Source organism: Neoarius graeffei, chromosome 8 (genome assembly GCF_027579695.1).
Source record: "Neoarius graeffei isolate fNeoGra1 chromosome 8, fNeoGra1.pri, whole genome shotgun sequence".
Classification (NCBI taxonomy): Eukaryota; Metazoa; Chordata; class Actinopteri; order Siluriformes; family Ariidae; genus Neoarius; species Neoarius graeffei.
Window position 1 is genome coordinate 13,162,048 of NC_083576.1, and position 20,921 is coordinate 13,182,968.

The 20,921-nt window shown below is 41.7% G+C and overlaps 1 protein-coding gene across 4 annotated transcripts in view; it reads left to right on the top strand.

The window, feature by feature from the left end:
- Positions 1–20,921, top strand: part of tapt1a (transmembrane anterior posterior transformation 1a) — a 112,666-nt gene that overhangs the window by 76,875 nt on the left and 14,870 nt on the right. For all 4 annotated transcript variants that reach the window (XM_060927296.1, XM_060927298.1, XM_060927299.1 and 1 more), the window contains 3 exons: positions 5,171–5,240; positions 9,376–9,456; positions 12,392–12,501. In XM_060927296.1, the coding sequence (XP_060783279.1) occupies positions 5,171–5,240; positions 9,376–9,456; positions 12,392–12,501 (261 nt within the window). The remainder of the gene's footprint in view (positions 1–5,170; positions 5,241–9,375; positions 9,457–12,391; positions 12,502–20,921) is intronic.

The window sequence follows — 20,921 nt, forward strand, 5'->3', positions numbered from 1 at the left end:
TCCTGGGAGGACTGAAAAAAGAAGGAAGTATGACCACGATTATTTAAATTTTGGATTTTCATAGACTGGATCTGAAGATGCTCCACTGCCACAGTGTGTTGTCTGCCAAGAGGTGCTAGCTAACGATGCTATGAGATGTTTAAAATGTGTAAAAAAAAAAAAGATGTTTTAAAAAGCACAGATGTTTAAAATGTGTAAAAGAAAAAAATAATGTGTACAACAACCATTTTTTAAAAAATAAGAATGGAACATTAAGTATAGCAACAACAAAAATTCTGAGGGGGGGCGCTGTTTATTTGCTCTCTGAGGGAGGGGCTGACTCTCCCACACTTTGAAAACCCCTGTTTTAACCCATCCACATTCACTGGATATGAGCAATCGCGTGTTTTGACTGTTTGGCTACTCTACTACAAGGATATCAACTCCTATACCATGAGTAGAGAAAAACAAAATGGCGGAGCGTCTTGCTGAACCAACCGAGGACGAAATAAAAACTCGAAAGCAGAAAGCAACAAAATATGGAATAAAAGTATTTGATGATAAGAAAATGTTTTTTTTTTCAATAATAATAATATTATTATTATAGCATTTTTCACAAATTGCTAGTCATTTCGCCGGTTTGTTGACATTCTAAGCGGAAATAATTTTGTCGGACATTTTGGATAAAGTTTTTATTGATCGAATTTGCAAACATAAGAATAAAAATGCTCTGTTTCTCAAAATCCAGTGAATGCGGATAGAATAAAAGAGTTATTCCACTCAATCTCGGTGTTATTCGCATCATCGGCTCGCAGCTCATGTACGACTCGATTTCGTGGAATAACTGTTAATTAACGTATTAGAATGAGGGCAGCTGGGATTATTGTCCGAGCTGCTGTTGGAGAAAATGAATCAACAATTTCTGACCAATCAGAATTGAGAATTTGAGATCACTGTGGTAAAATGGTTGCTCTAATAGTCTATTTTAATTAATAAACTGTTTTCCAACAAACTGATTACGACGGAAGCCGCGAGAAGCCCTTCATATAATCCTTTTTTTATTCACCTTGTTATCCCGAGAAAACGATATAATTAATTCAGGATCTCGAGAAAACAAAACCGTTATTTTGAGATCTCAAGAAAACAAAACAATTATTCCGTGATCTCGAGTAAACAGCTGAGAAATGGTTCATTCAGGTGCGCCAAGAGAGTTGTGATATGCTGACGTTGGGGCTATTTCTCATTCTGTATAGACGCAACTTTGGTCATTAGAATGTCTGGAATAATCGATCACCTAATAAGGCAATATTTTGATCGGGGGTTGACACAGGGAGAGATTGCATTAAGTCTTTTAATAAGGGATAATTTCAAAATTAGTCCGCGGCACCTCCGCAGAAGACTGGCCCGGCTTCGTCTCTACCGACGGAGATACAGTGATCCAGCTGAGATCATGAAATAATTGTTTTGTTTTCTTGAGATCACGGAATAACGGTTTTGTTTTCTCGAGATCTCGAATTAGTTGTGTTGTTTTCTCAAGATCCTGAATTAATTATGTCGTTATCTCGGGATAACAAGGTGAATAAAAAAAAGATTATATGAAGGGCCTCTCGCGGCTTCCGTAGATTACATACATTTTATATTTCTGTGGCCCCATGCATGAACCTGACAACCCACTTGTTCCAAAAATTTTAGTTGGGCACGTCTCTGAACAGTTCATATCAATATCTGCCTTCCCTGAAATTGACGAACCGATAATTAGTTCCACTTCTGTAATACAGGTAGCAGCACTATCTGCTGAGCATATAATCAAAATATTTTTCCATGCATGAAACTGACAACCAACAAAATCCAACATGGCAGCGCCCATGGGAAGACGTGCAAAGACAGCTGCGAGAAGGCTGTCCTTTCAGGAAGTTATTAGTGAAATCCTTAGAGGTATGTGTATATATATATCCTGGGTGCGATTTGCTGGGGGGGATCATTCCCCCCCCCCCCCCCCCCCCCCCTCTGGTTTTTATCTCTGCTGGAAAAAAATCCTCGGGGACAACCCCGTCAATAAAACAAACCAAAAAAAAAGTTGACATGACAGGCATGTTGTGACACAGTTTTCTATGGTCTACATTGCACTCACTTTCAGAATGACCCGAAGTGGCAGCTTTGATGTTCACGAATGTCCCCAGCAAATAGATACATTGTAGATAATAACAATATCTTTGCGTTCTATGCAGGGATGCAAACAGCGCGCCTTTTGGCGGATGCCGCCTTTTTCACGACCGTTTTTTTTTTTTAGGGGGGGCGTTGGAGTGTCTGATTATAATTTCAAAGTAAATTCTGTATTAAAATTACTAAATAAGCAAATCCGTTACAGTCCATGAAACAGGAAGTATAAGGATGAGAAAAAAAAACAGTTTAAATCAGAAAGCTGCGCACAGTGTGAACTGCGCCATCAGAGCAAACTGTTCATTTAGTATTCATGTATTTTAGTGATTTTCGAGTCACTGTCCATTTAATCCGGAGGGAGAGAAACATCACAGCAACGCGACAAGCAATGCGAACTTTGTTGTGTTAGTGTTCGTGTATTTAGTCGGAGAGATAGGAAGATGAATTTACTATCTCTGGTTTAGTGTTCGTTTTCATTTAGTGTTATTCATTTGATATCATCGGATGTTATTGAGCTGTTAGCCTATTGTTACCTTAATTTTGTGATGTTTCATGATTTAAAAAAAAAACAAAAAAACATCCCCCCTTCTGTTTTTTTGACAAATCGCACCCTGTATATATCTGTGATCACAGAACAACCAAGCAGCACTAGAATTAAAAATTTTCAACATTTACATTGTGTGGGACGCATTAAATTTAGTTTCACCTGTTTGCTCAGTTAAGGGTACCTTTCGTTGAACCCTTTGAAACATTCCAAGTCTATACACTATCAAGTAGATTTATTTTGCAGGTTGTCTTTCATACGCTTGTGATGTGCCTCAGAAGACATAGGACCGGTGTGCAATGCCATTGGGGCCCGTACCATATAAACTAGCCGTGGAAGGCTTAAAACTAGATGATTTCACAAGTTTCTTCATTATTCAGTTGTTTCATTTGAAACCATGTTGTTGTTGTTTGCAGTTAATAAAGTATTACTTTGTAACCAAGTAGTAATGCTACGTTTTTAATGTTTTACCGTGAATGAACCTGACAACCTGAGGGTTGTCCGGTTCATGCACCAGATTCTTCATTGGGGATATTCACCTCATATACATATATCTGTATTTTTCTTAGCTGTTTAAAATTTTCACCAGTGCAATTTTCAGACTAACTGGAGACAAGATCTGTAACAAGGGGTGAGTGTAGTGTACCCCAACGTAAAACGGCATTTGGAAAGTCAGCTTTCTCCTGTATAGCCATGACTGAGTGGAATACTCTGCCATCAGAAATTATTTCTTGTAGAAGCCCACACACTTTTTCACATCTTGTTAAGCGCCGGCTAGTGTCAAGTCAGGAGTGTACACATCCATGAAATGTGTGTGGGTGTATCTGAGGGCGGGGGGATGTTGGGTGAGTGTGTGTATGTTAATGTTTATGTGTTGTGGTTGTGGGTGATTGTGTATTGGGTGAGTGTGTGTTTGTACAGCATGTGTGTGTTAACGTCTGTGTGTTATGGTTGGTGGAGATAGTAGTTTAGTTTTACAATCTGTGTTCTGTAATTTTATTTGTTTTTATTATTAATATGTGGGGTTTTTTTGTATTCATTATTCCATCAACCTGCCCAGGGACTGCAGGCGGAAAGTAGCAATCTGCTATAACCTGGCACAAAGCATATTATCTTGTTGTACAAGATTAATGTTTTTTTTGTGCACTGTCCCTGATATGAAATAAATTACAATTACAATGTTAATGAAACCCTTACAAACCTCAAATCTATGTCTGGTTGACTGATATCAAATTTACGGATTATTATATTCAGATTCAATTTTCTCATTTTTAAAAATATGTGGGTTATCAGGTTCATGCATGGGGCCACAGATTTATTGTTTTAATATAGTGAAGTTTGATTTTTAAAAAATAATATATATATATATATTAGTGCTGTCAAAAATGTCGCGTTATTAACGCGTTAACTTGACTCAATTTTAACGGCGATAAATTTTTTTTATCGCGAGATTAACGCTCTGTGACATGATGTAGGTTTTTCATAAGCTTTTGAAACTGCCAGGAACTTGGAACAGAGACTTTGCTTAGAAAACCGATAGCAGCTAGACTGTAACGCCACGCCCCGCACAGCCAGAGTCCTCTGCCCCCCCCCAAAGAACCAGCGCGGGCCGGGCGCGCTAGTAGAGATGGGATTTATGGCTCTTTGATGGGATCCGCATCTTTGTGATCCGTTCTTTGAAAAGAGCCGTTCAAAAGACTGGCTCATTTGGCTCTTTTTAAATATTTATTCAGTTTTAAGAAGACAGCGTCTAAAGAAGCCAGATCCCTCTGAACTGTAAACTCAATGCTATCCCAGAAATCCTTCCTGTAATATGCAAATTTGGCCGCCTCTGATTGGACAGCGCGAGGCATCAACAGGCAGAAAGTGTAAAAGTACAAAATGTGTTCAGTGAGCTGAAACAGTAAAGATCAGATTCAATGCAATATTTATCAACGAACAACTTAAACTTAATATAATAGTGTACTTTATATTGTAATCAAGCATGTCAAGCCTACCGTCACTGTGTAACCTGTCTCTCTGATTAGAGTTGTAGACTAACTCAAACAGTAGATCATTTCACTCATGGTGCTCGGCTTAGGTTTCACTTTGCAGTGGCTGTGTCAAGACGTGTTATGCTTTGCAATAAAAAAAAACATTGGTACAAAGCAAGCCCATTCACTTTTTTATGCTGATAAGAGAATTACAATGGTTTTTTATGTGACAAAAATGTGCGATTAAATTGCGATTAATCGCGAGTTAACTATGACTGTCGCGACATTAATCGCGATTAAATATTTTAATCGCTTGACAGCACTAATATATTTATTTAATGGTTGACTTATCATTTGTATTATTGCAATGAGGCTTCTAGATGGATGATCCAAATAAAGTGGTACCAATATATAACAACTTTTATTATTTAATTAATTGACTGATTGCACATATCCAACCTGTTAGTGATTATCGTATGCATTTATTTTCCTCTTCTCTCCTCTCACTTTCCAGTTTGTGGAGATTAAAGGCAGCGTCTTCAAAAAGTTTGAGAAAAATAACCTCTTTCAGATGTCTAACAGCGGTAAGCCAGTTAAATCCCTCGTTCTGGATCCAACATCGTCTAAACTAACTCGAATCTATAAGTCTGTCCTCAGTCCCGTCAGGAATGTGTTTAATATCAGGCAGCACTTTTTGAAATGCTAATCAGAGCGCTCAGGCTTCCTGTAATAACGCACCCGGTGGTGCTGACAGCCTGTGTATGGGTCCGAGTGCCCTCTTCTCCGGCTCCCGGAAGCCTTTTTGAAGCTTTTCAGCACGGTGCCCGAACAAGAGAGGTGCTGTAATCAGCTACTGTTCTCTGCCATCGCTCCATGTCCCCTCAGGGTGTTTTTTTTCCCTCTCTCTCATATACCGTATATCTGTCTGTTATGTTTGGTTGTTGTGAGCAGAGAGCCTTGTTTGTGAGCCTTTATGTTTTGTGGATTGTATGAATTTGCATAGCATTTTATATCCAAAGTCCGAAAAAAGACATTCGGATCTCCAAGCATGGCCCATTTTGTCCATGAGTCTATAGATCTCATTAAGTTTCTCCTTAAGTTGTTGCTTGATTGGGGGAAAAAAAAAAAAGAGATGATCAAATATTTATCCTTTGTCCAGAACATTTGACATTTCTGCCATTTTTGATTGAAGCACTCCAAAATCCACTCCAGTATCCTTTTTTTTAAAAAATTTATTTATTTTTAATAAATTAAGCCCACTGCATGATATTCCACGTTATTCTGTCCACATTCACTGGATATGAGCAATTGCGCGCTCTGATTGGCTACTAGGATATCAGCTCATATACCGTGAGTAGAGAAAAATAAAATGGTGGAGCGTCTTGCTAAACCAACCAAGGATGAAATAAAAACTCTACATGAAAACAAACCTTGAAATAAAAGTATTTGATGCTAAGAATGGTTTTTTTTTTTTTCTCTCCCCCCCAGGAATTATTATTATCGCATTTTTCACAAATTGCTCCCGTCATTTTGCCGGTTTGTTTACATTCTAAGTGGAAATTATTTTGTCGGACGTTTTGTATAAAGTTTTTTTTTATTTATCAGATTTGCAAAAAAATAAAAAAAGCTCTACTTCTCAAAATCCAGTGAATGTGGATAGAATAAAACAGTTGTTCCACTCAATCTCGTCATACATGGCTGCTACGTGCCTCGTCGGCTATCAGCTCATGTACGACTGGATTTCATGGAATAACTGTTAAATATACAGAGCCTTCCATGATTATTGGCACCCCTTATAAAGATTAGTCAAAAGGGTTTGAAAAAAGGCACATTTTAGTGAAGTCGCTTCATCTCGCACTGAAAAAATGAGAAAAATCCAACCTTTAATTGAAATTTATTCCGAGAAAAAAACATCCCTCATCAAGAAAATCATTTTAAACAAAAACACGTTTGCCATTATTATTAGCACCCGTGCATTTAATACTTCGTACACCCTCCTTTCGTCAGAAAAAAACAGCACTGAGTCTCTCCTATAGCATTTTATAAGGTTGGAGATACAGAGCAGGACATCTGAGCCCGTTCCTCTTTACACAATCTCTCCAGATCATCCAGGGTCCTCGGTGCTCTCTGCTCTTCAGCTCCGCCCACAGGTTTTCACTGGGGTTCAGCTCAGGGGACTGAGATGGCCAGGGCAGAAGTTTGATTCTCTGCTCAGCGAACCATTTTTGTGTTGATTTGGACAGACGCTGGAAGATCCAATGACGACCCAGTTTTAGTTTCCTGGCAGAGGAGCCAGATTGTGATTTAAAATGTCCTGGTATTTCATGGAGTCCATGATGTCATGGACGCTAACCAGGTTTCCAGGGCCTTTGGAGGAAAAACAGCCCCAAAACATCACAGACCCTCCACCATATTTTACAGTTGGGATCGGGTTCTGTTCATTATAGCCATCCGGTTTTTTTTTTTAAAGATATTTTTGGGCTTTTTTCACCTTTATTGGATAGGACAGTGTAGAGACAGGAAATGAGTGGGAGAGAGAGAGACGGGGAGGGATCGGGAAATGACCTCGGGTCGGAATTGAACCCGGGTCCCCGGATTTATGGTATGGCGCCTTATCCACCTGAGCCACGACGCCTCCAGCCATCCTGCTTTTTACGCCAAACCCATCACGAGTGTTTACCGCCGAAAAGCTCCATTTTTGTTACGGTTCCACGGTTCCAGTCAAAGTTGTAGTAGCGTTTCACAAACATCAGGTGCTTACGTTTGTGGTTAACTGATAGAAAAGGCTTTTTTTCTGGCACCTTCGAAATAATCTGTTGGCATGGAGGTGGAGTCTGATGGTGGTTTTGGAGACTTGGAAACCCCAAGATTTTACTTCATCTTATAGTTCACCAACAGTGATCCTTGGATTTATTTATTTATTTTTTGCCTCTTACCCTCCTCCTCACTGAACACGGGGGGTAAAATAATCCTGGGTCCTTGTCCAGGAGAGTTTGTAACAGTTCCAGTTGGTGTCCAATTTTTTTTTTTTTAATAACCATTCCCTGACTTATGAAGATCAGCACGCTTCTCCGTCATTTAGTTTGTGTGTTCTTTTATCTTTCCCATGTTGATTGTTGAGGGAATTTGGTCTCTCTGTCGCCTCATATTTGTTCTCCAGTTAATCAGGAAGTCATGGATTACAGCTTGAAAGTTCCTACACACTCCAATCAACTCAAGCATTGTACAATTTAAATGGGGAAAATGCTTCAGTTATATTGCGTTCACGATCATTTCCAGGGGTGCTAATAATATTGGCTTTTTTTTTCTTGATGAGGGATTTGTTTTTCTCTGAATAAATTTTTCAAGTAAAGGTTGGATTTTTCTCAGTTTTCAGTCCGAGGTGAAGCTACTTCACCAAAGGGTGGATTTATTATTTTTTTTCTACTAACCTTTACAAGGGGTGCCAATAATTATGAAGGTCACTGGATGTAGTGACCCGTATCCGTTCAGCTGTGTTGATTTAAAAGACGTTCTGAGAATTTGACGTGTGAACCTTATTTTAAAGTATGCAGAATGTATAATACCACAATATACAGTACTGTGCAAAAGTCTTGCCCCCCCAATGCAAATTTTTACGATTTCTATTTTATGACTTCGACATTATCAAGTCAGTACAGAAACATTTTAGAGTCCAAACGTTTGTTTTCCAGTACAAAATTGCATGTTGCAAGGGGGGGGGGGTTGCATCTGGGCAGCATATTCCATAAGAGAGCACTTTTCAGATTAAAAAAGAAAACATAATGAAGGCTGCTGGGTTTTGGAGCAAAATGAAGAAGCGAGTGTGACAGTCAAAGTGTCCAGAAGAACTGCGGCTGGTTCTGGAAGATGCTCAGTAAAACCTACAGCTCATTTCCTTATAAAACTGCACTCGCTGGACCTGAGACTGCTATTTTTTTATTATTATTTATTTATTTTTTAAATGTTTAACATGGCGGCACAGTGGTGTAGTGGTTAGCGCTGTCGCCTCACAGCAAGAAGGTCCGGGTTCGAGCCCCGTGGCCGGCGAGGGCCTTTCTGTGCGGAGTTTGCATGTTCTCCCCGTGTCCGCGTGGGTTTCCTCCGGGTGCTCCGGTTTCCCCCACAGTCCAAAGACATGCAGGTTAGGTTAACTGGTGACTCTAAATTGACCGTAGGTGTGAATGTGAGTGTGAATGGTTGTCTGTGTCTATGTGTCAGCCCTGTGATGACCTGGCGACTTGTCCAGGGTGTACCCCGCCTTTCGCCCGTAGTCAGCTGGGATAGGCTCCAGCTTGCCTGCGACCCTGTAGAACAGGATAAAGCGGCTAGAGATAATGAGATGTTAACATTTCATTATTTTTAAGCCATTTTTGGTCGACAGCATTTCTTTACATGTGCCTAAGACTTTTGCGCAGTCCTGTATTTATGGATGTACTCTGTAATGAGCTCACACAGTGAAATATAAATAATTTATGAGTTTACAGTGGAGCTCATGCAGTAACTGTGTGAGAAATAAAAATCAGGCTAAATCTCCGACGCAGGAAAACATTACTGTGGTTAAATCAGTAAAAATCAACTGTTTTTTATATGATACATGGTTCATTCTGGTCGTAATCTTGCATTTTTGTGTGAAAGTAATTTGAATCGGATTCGAATGCAATTCCCGAAGCCTTTGTATGAGCGAATGCTGATGGCTTGTTGCTGCTCTCTGACCTGCAGACATTAAGGAACGCTTCACTAACTGCATCCTGCTGCTGATTGTGTGTCTAAGGAACATGGAGCAGTTCTCCTGGAACTCAGGTCTGGACTCTACCACCCTCACACCATACTCTTTCAAAACCCAGACCTAGATTTCAATGTAGACATGCAGAACGCTGTCTGTCCGTGTTAGGTTAGCGTTGGATTTGTTCTTGGAACGAGGCCGCAACTTACCACGTCCACTTTGTATCTGGATAACCTTGTATTTATATTATATACAGTATGCTTTATCGTTGTCTGCATTCGAAGCGCACTGTGTAGATTCCAGTGGTGAATTGTTACTATTAGAGCTTGACCGCTTTATTAGCATTCGCTAACACTACTGATGAACGCTACACCGGCTGGAAGGTGACTTCACTGCTGTGCTGACGGCGTCGAGTCACGGTTAAGCTAGCATTGGCCTTCAAGAAGGGCTAGAGCGGTAAATTTTTGGTCCCTCCCACTATAAATCAAAATCTGATTGGTTAATTAACCAGTCACTTCCTCTGTAAACACACACTGCCATGGCCTTTTGTCCCGGCAATGAAGTCCTAACCAATGAGTGAGCCAGCTCTAAACTCTTCTCAGCCTAGACACAACAAACAAAAATGTTTTCAGACCAGTAACCCTTTAATTTCTGAAGCAAATTTGATAGACAGTGAGGCCGAGTTAGAAGAGAATAATTATAATACAATTATGAAAGAAATTAAATATAACATTCGAAATGCGGATACGTTCGGGCCTTTTCTGAAGGTCTTGATGGTTCCTCTCTGATGGATTCTTTCAAGAAGTATGCAAATATTCAGCGTGTTAGGAGATCTTAAAGTAATTTTATGAATGCTGAAATCTGATTGGTCAAATTGCTGTATATAAAATAAGCGTGCAGGATATAAATGACTGTTTACAGCTGCTGTAATGTCAGCGATAACAGGAAGTAACTTGTTTTCGGGGCCGTTCCACAATATTAAATGTAACGATAAAAATATGGTGTTTCATTCATGAAAATTCATCAGTGTTGGGAAGTGATGGTTTCTTTAAACTTATGATCTCAACACAAAGAAATCCGCATGTTAGATTTGGCACAGTTTTACACCGGATGCCCTTCCTGACACAACCCTCTCCATTTATCTGGGCTTGGGACCGACACCGGCTTATGCACCCCCAGTGGCTGGATTTGAAAGGTAAGATGTATAAGACAGTAGTGAGACCAGCTGTGATGTATGGATTGGAGACCGTACCCTTAACGAAGAGACAGGAGGCAAAGTTGGAGATGGCGGAGTTGAAGATGTTAAGGTTTGCGATGGGAGTGACGAGGTCGGACAGGATAAGGAACGAGTACATCAGAGGGACAGCACATGTGGAGAGCTTGGGAATTAAGCTAAGAGAGATGAGACTGAGATGGTATGGGCACATCCTGAGAAGAGATGCAGAGCATGTTGGAAGGAGAATGTTGAGGATGGAGCTGCCAGGCACACGAAAACAAGGAAGGCCAAAGAGGGATGTGGTGAGAGAGGACATGAAAGTGGCAAGTGTGGTAGAGAAGGATTCGGAAGACAGGGAGCAATGGAGACAAAAGATCTGCTGTGGCGACCCCTAATCAGGAGCAGCCAAAAGATCATCTCAATACAAAGAAATGAAAACTCACTTGGGAATTTTTGGATCCAGTTGTATCCTTCTTCAGCCGTGATGAACTGTGGCTAAAAAGTGAAAGCTTCATGTAGATCTCTGGAAGTTGGTTTTGTGGCTACTGAAATTGTGGTTACCCCTGCTGGGCCATCGATAGGGTGAAACAACCTATGCAGAAAACTACTGATACATCATCAGCCAGTTGTGGGGACAAGCCTCATCTCATTCTCATTATCTCTAGCCGCTTTATCCTGTTCTACAGGGTCGCAGGCAAGCTGGAGCCTATCCCAGCTGACTACGGGCAAAAGGCGGGGTACACCCTGGACAAGTCGCCAGGTCATCACAGGGCTGACACATAGACACAGACAACCATTCACACTCACATTCACACCTATGGTCAATTTAGAGTCACCAGTTAACCTAACCTGCATGTCTTTGGACTGTGGGGGAAACCGGAACACCCGGAGGAAACCCACGCGGACACGGGGAGAACATGCAAAGTCCACACAGAAAGGCCCTCGCCGGCCACAGAGCTCGAACCTGGACATTCTTGCTGTGAGGCGACAGCGCTAACCGCTACACCACCATGCCGCCCAGGGACAAGCCTGTGACTGGGAAAAGCAAGGGTCTTGTCACCATACCCTACATGAAAGGCCTGTCAGAGACTCTTAGGAGGATCCATCAAGCCAAAGGTATCCAGGTGTGTTTTGAACTGACCAACACACTGAGGTAGATACTTGTTGCAACCAAGGATATATCTAGGAAAGAAGAGACTATTAACCTGGTCTGTCTTATCCCATGTGCTTCTTGCAAGGATTCTTATATTTGAGAGACTGAGCATGCCCTTAAATAGAGGTTCAGGGAGCGTAGGCATCCTCGCTCAGTCAACTCCTCTGAGGTGTCATACCACATACACAAGGCCTGTCCTGACCACAGTGTGAACATTGAGGATGTTAAAGTGCTAGACAGGGACCCCAGGTGGTTTGAGCGTGGTGTTAAGGAGGCAATCTACATCCATGCCTTGCAGAGACAGGAGGGAGACACCAGCTTCCGGAGATCTACACTAAGCCTGTCAGAGCGCATGTGTGCTCCGACATCACTTCTTAGCTACAGTTCATCACGGCTAAAGAAGGATCCAGCTGGATCCGAAAATTCCCAAGTGAGTTTTCATTTCTTTTGTGTTGAGATCAAAAGTTAAACCTCACTTATAGGGTTTCATTCTTTAATTAATAAAAGTTGCATATTTCCAAGGTTGTATGTACTGTACAACAGGGGGTTGACACAATCACAACCGTGTTGCTGATTTATTTACCAGTTATGAACTTGGATTTTGAAGCCACTCACACTGCCCTCAATGTTATTTTTGTCCCAGATCACCTGTGGGTGCTGCTTCCAGACGTCTTCATGGTGGTGGCCTCCGAGGTGGCCGTGGACGTCGTAAAGCACGCCTTCATCACCAAATTCAACGACATCACTGCAGATGTAAGCAAAGTCGAAATCTGTAGACGCGTCATATCTGGGATCGACTCGTACTGACCTTGAACAGGTCAATACGAGTTGATCCCTGATATAACGTGTCTACGTGCTGCTTTGTAACGGACAGCTGCATACTTCAGTATGTAACATCTCTCACAGTCTAGAACACAACACACCAGACAGTCGTAAATGATCTCCCAACATATGAAGGTACTTCAAAAAGTTCTGGGCCTCACCCGGAAACAAGGGGCTTAATTCCCATTTTTGGGGTGTAATTGTATACTATAAAGCCTTCCGACGCTTTGAGCTGGCGTGCTGTTGCTCCAGGACAGTGCACCAGTCCATACAGTGCAAGTGGCAGGGGCAGAAGTAGATGAATGTGGCTTTAAACTGTTGCCCCATGCATCTTATTCACCTGAACTGGCACCGCCTGACCTCTGTCTGTTTCCCACTCACATGGCCATTTTCAGAGTGAAAGTGCTGAAATCGTCCATGCTGTTGAGGAGAATCTCATACCTGCCAACCTGTACGCATCTTGCGTAGCCGCTACGAATTTTTACCTCATTGTACGACTGTACGTTTTCACATTTAAAAAGTACGCATATCGTCCGAACTCGCATTTCAGCCAAGTTCTCGCTGAAGTTGATGCCGCTGATCTGTGAGAAAACTCAAAGCCAGAATGGAACGCTTTGCCCAATCCCACCACCCCTCTTCCAGAGCGTGTGGCTCTGCCCTCTTCACCCCCTCCCCTTCCTCCTTCGCGTCTCTGACTTGAGTGCAGCGGTGCAGCCAGGTGGCTAGAGCGAGTCGGGGATTGAAACGTCGGTTAGAGACGTCGTTTTTATATTTGTAACAGAAACGGTTGTGTTTCACGTGTACTCGAGCTTCCTAGCCGTTATTTTGTGCATTTACAACACCAACAGTACAGGCTAGTTCTTCATTTAACTTCGAAGCCGTCACTCGAGGTTGCATATTCGATGCGGTAACCAACGAAACCTGATTACAATTCCTCTCGCGCGCTCATTGAATCACTATGATAAGTACCACTTTATTGATGTGCTCAACAAAACGTAGCGTGTTGTATATCTTAAAGGGATAGTTCGGGATTTTTGACATGAATCTGTATGGCATCCCCATCAATAGTGTCGTGCAAACACACTGACTTACCCCGACAGCATCCTGTGAGTCCAGTTCTTGTCCAGTTTTGGTCCAGACGAAAGTAGTCCGGCAAGTTTGTTGGGGTCACGAAAGTAAAATGTTTTTCGTCTCAAAACAGTACGTGTTCAAAAGAGTGATATATTTGCATCATAAAACCGTTGCCAAATAAAAAGTCAGACCTCGAAATCGCTTGGCACTATTTTCTCTCCCTTCTTATCACTGCGCGCTGCCGCCAGGTGACAGCCACGGCTGTTTCATTCATTGTTTTAGTGATGGGAATTTCGGCTCTTTTTCGGGAGCCGGCTCTTTTGGCTCTTCTTACTATAAGGAGCCGGCTCTTTCGGCTCCCAAACGGCTCCTGAGATTTTATTTTTGATTTAATTGCTGCAATTAACTAGTTAATTAATTACATTATTATTTATATTTTATCAATAGGATGTTTTCCATTTTATTTTTTAGTTTTTGTAGCCATTGTAAAGCTTGGTAAAGTATAGCAGTGTAACAATGTTCTAGCTATAGAAATAAAACTTACTTACCAATTAATAAATTATTTTCTCACAAACATAATGCAAAACTGTGTTATATTACCAATATAAAATACACAGAAGACATCAACTGTTTATCCTTTATGGCTTTATTTCACACTCGACCTTGAACAAAATGCCACAAAATAAATTATGAAGTAGAAATCAGGCCTAAGAAACTATGAAGCAAAGTTGGAAATTATTTTAACAAACACAGAACAATGTGCAACAAAATATGTGGCACCTTGAGTGCATGGAAAAAGAGAAAAAAAGTGCCGCACTCTGCTCCACCAGTAATGAGAAGCCGCTGGAACAGCAAATCTGCTCCTGTTATAATGACTGCTGTCTCGTTGTATACCGCAGATTAATCTGGCCATGCCAAGGCGGTTGCCGACCGAACCTGTCAATTTATGAGCGACAATTTATATCATGAGCTTTAGGAATTCACGGCAACAAAACAATGATCATGGTTGTCAAACAGACAATCATCCTTCAGCTGAGCTGAACTCTCTCTCTCTCTCTCTCTGAGGCACCTAAGGACAAAAAACTAATTCGGCTCCCACCGAAGAGCCGGCTCCCGTCGTTCACTTCAAAGAGCCGGCTCTTTGAACCGGATCGTTCGCGACCGACACATCACTACATTGTTTACTGCTAGCAAAGTTAGCGACAACATGTCTGACTACGACGGTGAAATGTGTGCGGAGATTCAGCCACATCTTTGTTGCTACAGCCTGGATAGTCGCAAGTGCGCACCATTTTCACAAATATATTATTGTATAGGTTATAGAAGGTGATAAATTTGTCGCTGTTCTTGCTCTCAAATTAGCTTGTTAGCGCCGCTGATCTGAACTCCTAATCACTGCCAAACAATGGGAAAGGTGTTGATTCCTGCGCAGATGTCAACATGACAGCGCGCAGTGATACCGAGGGAGAGAAAATAGTGCCAAGCGATTTCGAGGTCTGACTTTTTATTTGGCAACGGTTTTGTGATGCAAATATATCACTCTTTTGAACACATACTGTTTTGAGCCGAAAAACGTTTTACTTTCGTGACCCCAACAAACTTGCCGGACTACTTTCGTCTGGACCAAAACTGGACAAGAACTGGACTCACAGGATGCTGTCAGGGGTAAGTCAGTGTGTTTGCACGACACTATTGATGGGGATGCCATACAGATTCATGTCAAAAATCCCAAACTATCCTTTTAAGGGCAGTCGGTAACTTCTGTCAGTGGTAGCCTAGAATGTTTGCAGATGATGTGAAGTCGAAAATTGGTCATCCCTCTTATGAAAAAACCTGCGTGGTACTGCAGTATCAAATGCTTTTTTATACAGTATTACTGCAGTAAATGCGATATTTCGAATGCAAATGCAATAGTTTGCACATGAAAAAGGCAGTGTATAATGCAGTATTTTTACTGTATAATGCAACATGTTAAAAAAATGCAAAAGTCTAAACCTATTGCATGGGAAATTTGTGCATACCATGTTTTGTGTTGAAAGTGCCTTTTTTACATACTGTATTAATTTAATGTGTTGTTATTTATTTTGAAAGAGTGGCTCTGGTTTAATTTCATTTCATTTGCACATGTATTTAATGTTTGTTGTGCTTTTCAAAACGGAAGGAAGTTCCCAAGAGCCATCAATAACAGTTTCCCAAAGTCTATCAATAGGAATGTTTTACAAAACTGGACTATGTTCCCAAGGTCAATCAATAAAACTGGATTGAAAGTGTGTTTTTGGTCTGTGGGGGCGCATGCGCGCCGGGTTGGGGTGAGGTTGACGCGGGGGGGGGGTACTCATGAAATTGTAAAATTGTACTCATAAAATGTTTTCAAGGTTGGCAGGTATGGAATCTGGGGACTTAAGACGTGACCTTCCTCCTTCTGATAGTGAAGCTTGAACATCAGTCGACCAAGTGCATTGAAGTTAAAGGAGACTCTGTAGGAAAAATAACGCAAGAACAATCTTTCTCTTGCGATGTTTTCTGGGTGAGGCCGAGAATTTTTTTGAAGTCCCTTCATACATGTTGATTCGCTGTACAAGTCTTATTTGTGCTGCCTCTAAAAAAGGCACTTCAGAGACTCTTAGGCTACGTTCACACTGCAGGCTGAAGTGACTCAAATCCGATCTTTTCGCCCATATGTGACCTGTATCCGATCTTTTATTGACAATATGAACGACACAGATCCGATTTTTTTCAAATCCGACCCAGGCCGTTTGGATATGTGGTCCTAATTCCGATTCCTATCCGCTCTTTTCATATGTGACTTCAGTCTGAACCGCCAGGTCGCATTCAGCCGACTTACACGTCATCAACAAGCCACAAACGTCACTAGTCTGCGCTGAAGTAGGCGGCGGGTCTCTCAAAAAAAGTTACAACAACATGGCGCATAATCACGGGCGCAGACGAGTCCCCCCCAGATTTAAATTCACCTCGTTCGGTGAAGACAGCATAGATGTTTTTTCCTCCCTATAAGTGGGGGGCACTTATAGGGAGGAAAAAACATCTATGCTGTCTTTCTTTGCATAAGGCAAACCTCACGGAAAAATCAAAAGACTAATTACCATTCGGTTTATTGAGGTGCACAGCAGTGTATACATAGTTGCAACAACTCACATAAAACAAAGACTGATATTCGGTTGGTTGAGCTGCGCAGACTGCACAGGTTGCTCGAGCTCGGTTGCTATGGTTACTAACAACAAGTTTGACAGGCATATCGGGGTTGGGGTTGGTTTGCTGGCAGCTTTGTCCCCCCCCCAGTTTTTTGTCCCTCCCAGTTCAAAAAACGTATCTGCGCCCCTGCGCATGACATCAATGCGAGGGACGCTTCGGGCTGTGAAGGTTCTGAATCTTCTCAATGGAAGGACGCAGAGGTTAGGGAGCTGATTTCCATTTGGGGGGATGCAGCTATTCAAGCTAGATTGGATGGGTCATACCGCAACCGGGCGGTTTTACTTCCGTAAACACTGGCCATGCTCACTGCGTGTGACGTTGTCGTATCCTGCAATGCACATGCGGAACACTTTTAGGTCGCTTTTCGTTCATACTGAGGATCACATACAAGTCGCATATATTTGTTAATGTGAACGACCTCACAAAAAAATCGGATTTCACAAAAAAATCGGAATTGAGCATTAAGCCTTGCAGGGTGAACGTAGCGTTATTGGTGCGTTCTTACTTTAGTCCTCTTGTTGTTACTGTAATGTGGTTGATTTCCTGAGATGAAGCCTTTGCTAGTTCTGACCTCAATCCCTTGATCATTTCCCAGATTCTACTCTGTATAACAGGGATATTCAAGTCGAATTTGGAATTAAAGTCGAATATTCAAAGACGTGCGTCTTTTCTACAAAAGTCCAGATAAGCAGTTAACATTACCGAAAAGTTCATTTATGGCTCTCACTACTACAATTGGCTGTAATGTTATTTATTTATTTATTTATTTTACACTTCACGTTTCCACTTTGGACCCGCGTTGGAGACTCCTTGAGATGGATGAGACGTACGCTACCGTTCAAAAGTTTGGGGTCACTTTAAAATGTCCTTATTTTTGAAAGAAAAGCACTGTTCTTTTCAATGAAGATCACGTTAAACTAATCAGAAATCCACTCTATACATTGCTAATGTGGTAAATGACTATCCTAGCTGCAAATGTCTGGTTTTTGGTGCAATATCTCCATAGGTGTATAGAGGTTTTCGACCCACGTGACCGTTGCCATGTCAACAAGTAGCCGGCGCCATTTTGACGGTCACAAATATGGCGACTACCGGTAGCGATACACTGTTGATCATGACGAAGTCTCATTGTCGAGTATTTTATCCGGCCTAGATGACACGAGTAAGAAGCGATCTCACCAGAAAATCAATGATGCTGGTGTACGTGATCCGTACACGTTACCAGGCTATCTTTTTCTGGCTTTGCAGCGCTGCAGCGCGGGTGATCTTCCTGACCTGCAGTCAGGCGTGTGGGAAATACCAGGGAAAAAACATAAAAGAAAAAGGAGCGAGATGCAGAAAACACCTTCACTATCCAGCGACGTAGGGCATTTACAGGGCGAGCAGAGGGAGAGGTATTTGCAAAAATTGAGGTTAGCAGGCTTAGAGAACGACGTTTACCTGCTTCCACCAGGATTGTTCACTACGTACGGAAGTACACGAAGCCCTCGTCTTTACCTGACTTCGGCCCACATGATCTGTATACCTATGTCGTTAAAAACCCATCGCCATACACAGGTATTGATCTGAAAGCGTATAAGAGTTTGGATGCCTACAAATATTTTGTGTCAGGCTGGGTAACATGCCTACATCAGTGGGTCGTCCCTGGAGCCGGTGGTCGCCATCTTATTACAGCTAAGGTTTGTTCACATTTTCATTTACTTTCGGTCCTCAGGATAAACAAAATGTTATTAAATGTCATTGAAATAACTTCTTAGTCTGTTGAGACATGGCCCGTTATAAATTTGCTGTTACCAGGCAATGACCAAGAACTGTATTATTAGGGTCGGTGTCTGTGTTGTAGCAGTGTACTAGCAGCTAGCTGTTAGCACTAGCTAATGTCAACAACATAGTAGCTGGTATGTTACTGTAGCAATGTTTACGTTCAGTCATTTGGATGACTGTTAAAACCTTTCAGTCTCAAGTTTTTCCTTTACTGTATTTACTAGTTTACTGAGCTAGCGCGCTCGCTCCCAGCCTGCCCGAGCTAGCGCAGTTGCTCCCAGCCTGCCCGAGCTAGCGCAGTCGCTCCCAGCCTGCCCAAGCGCGCTAGCTCAGTAAACTAGTAAATACAGTAAAGGAAAAACTTGAGACTGAAAGGTTTTAACAGTCATCCAAATGACTGAACGTAAACATTGCTACAGTAACATACTAGCTACTGTTGTTGACATTAGCTAGCTTGACCTTCAAAATGGCGGACACCGGGGCGTCACGTCACCTGTGACGTCACGTCGAAATCCTCTATAGAGGCCCATTTCCAGCAACTATCACTCCAGTGTTCTAATGGTACAATGTGTTTGCTCATTGCCTCAGAAGGCTAATGGATGATTAGAAAACCCTTGTACAATCATGTTAGCACAGCTGAAAACAGTTGAGCTCTTTAGAGAAGCTATAAAACTGACCTTCCTTTGAGCAGATTGAGTTTCTGGAGCATCACATTTGTGGGGTCGATTAAATGCTCAAAATGGCCAGAAAAATGTCTCGACTATATTTTCTATTCATTTTACAACTTATGGTGGTAAATAAAAGTGTGACTTTTCATGGAAAACACAAAATTGTCTGGGTGACCCCAAACTTTTGAACGGTAGTGTATGTACTGAATTTGATAGTTTCTTCTCTGTCCTTTTTATGCCTCCGCCACCTTAAGGTGCAGGAGGCATTATGTTTTCGGGCTGTCCGTCCGTGCGTGCGTCCGTCCCGAAACCTTGTGAACACGATGTCTCAAAGGCTAATGAAAGGAATTTCACCAAACTTTCACCATTTGTGCTCACCATGAACTGATTAAATTTTGAGGTTAAAAGGTCACAGGTCAAGATTACTGTGAGGTCAAATGTCCGTCCCCAAACTTTATGAACACGATATCTCAAAGACTAATGAAAGGAATTTCACCAAACTTTCACCATTTGTGCACTTTGGGACAAAGATGAAATGATTTAGATTTTGAGATCAAAAGGTGTAAGGTCAAGGTCACTGTGAGGTCAAATGTCTGTCCGAAAACCTTGCGAACACAATATCTCCAAGGCAAATGAAAGGAATTTCACCAAACTTTCACCACTTATGTGCTTTGGGACAAACATGAATTGATTAGATTTTGAAGTTAAAAGGTCACAGGTCAAGATTACTGTGAGGTCAAATGTCCATCCCCAAATCACAGCTTAATAAGGCGTGTAGTCTAGGTGGAGATCCAGGTGGAGGTCCAGGTGGAGGCATCCCCATCGATGCCGTTGGCGTCAAGGTCTATCTAGTTCTTTTTATTATCCCCCCCGTCCAAACAAAATTTGGTGGGGGATATAGAAACGGATTCCGTCCATCCAGCTGTCCGTTTGGTCACGTTTTCGTTTCCGGGCCATATCTTTAAAACTACTGTAGATAGGGGGCGTCGTGGCTCAGGTGGTTAAGGCGCCATACCATGAATGCGGGCGACCCGGGTTCGATTCCGGCCCGAGGTCATTTCCCGATCCCTTCCCGTCTCTCTCTCCCGCTCATTTCCTGTCTCTACACTGTCCTATCCAATAAAGGTGCAAAAAGCCCAAAAAAATATCTTTAAAAAAAAAAAAACTACTGTAGATATCTTCATGAAATTTTGTATACATATCAAGCATTATGTGAACTGCTGCCTTTTGCGATTTTGGATTTTTGGGGGAAAAAATAATTTTTTACATTAAAAAAATAAATTTTAACTTGGTTTCTAAGAGCAATGTTCGTTTCCGGAGCATGTATCCAAAACTATTCATGATATGGATTTGAAACTTGGTGTACATGTTAACAAGGTGATGTAGATGTGCCTTTTCATACTGAGAAATTTAAATTTTTCATGTTTCCATGGAAACAGTTTCAGACTTCGTCTCTCAGGTTAGTCTTAGGGGTAGGTTTTGTTTCCGGAGCAGAACTTGAAAACGATGAGTGGTATGGTGTTGAAAGTTGGTATATGTGTTGATTAAGTAATGTATTTGTGCCTTTTGATGCTCAGAAATATGAGAGATTTTAATTTTTAGCTCAGCTGGATCAAAGGTCCGGTGGGTTTATGC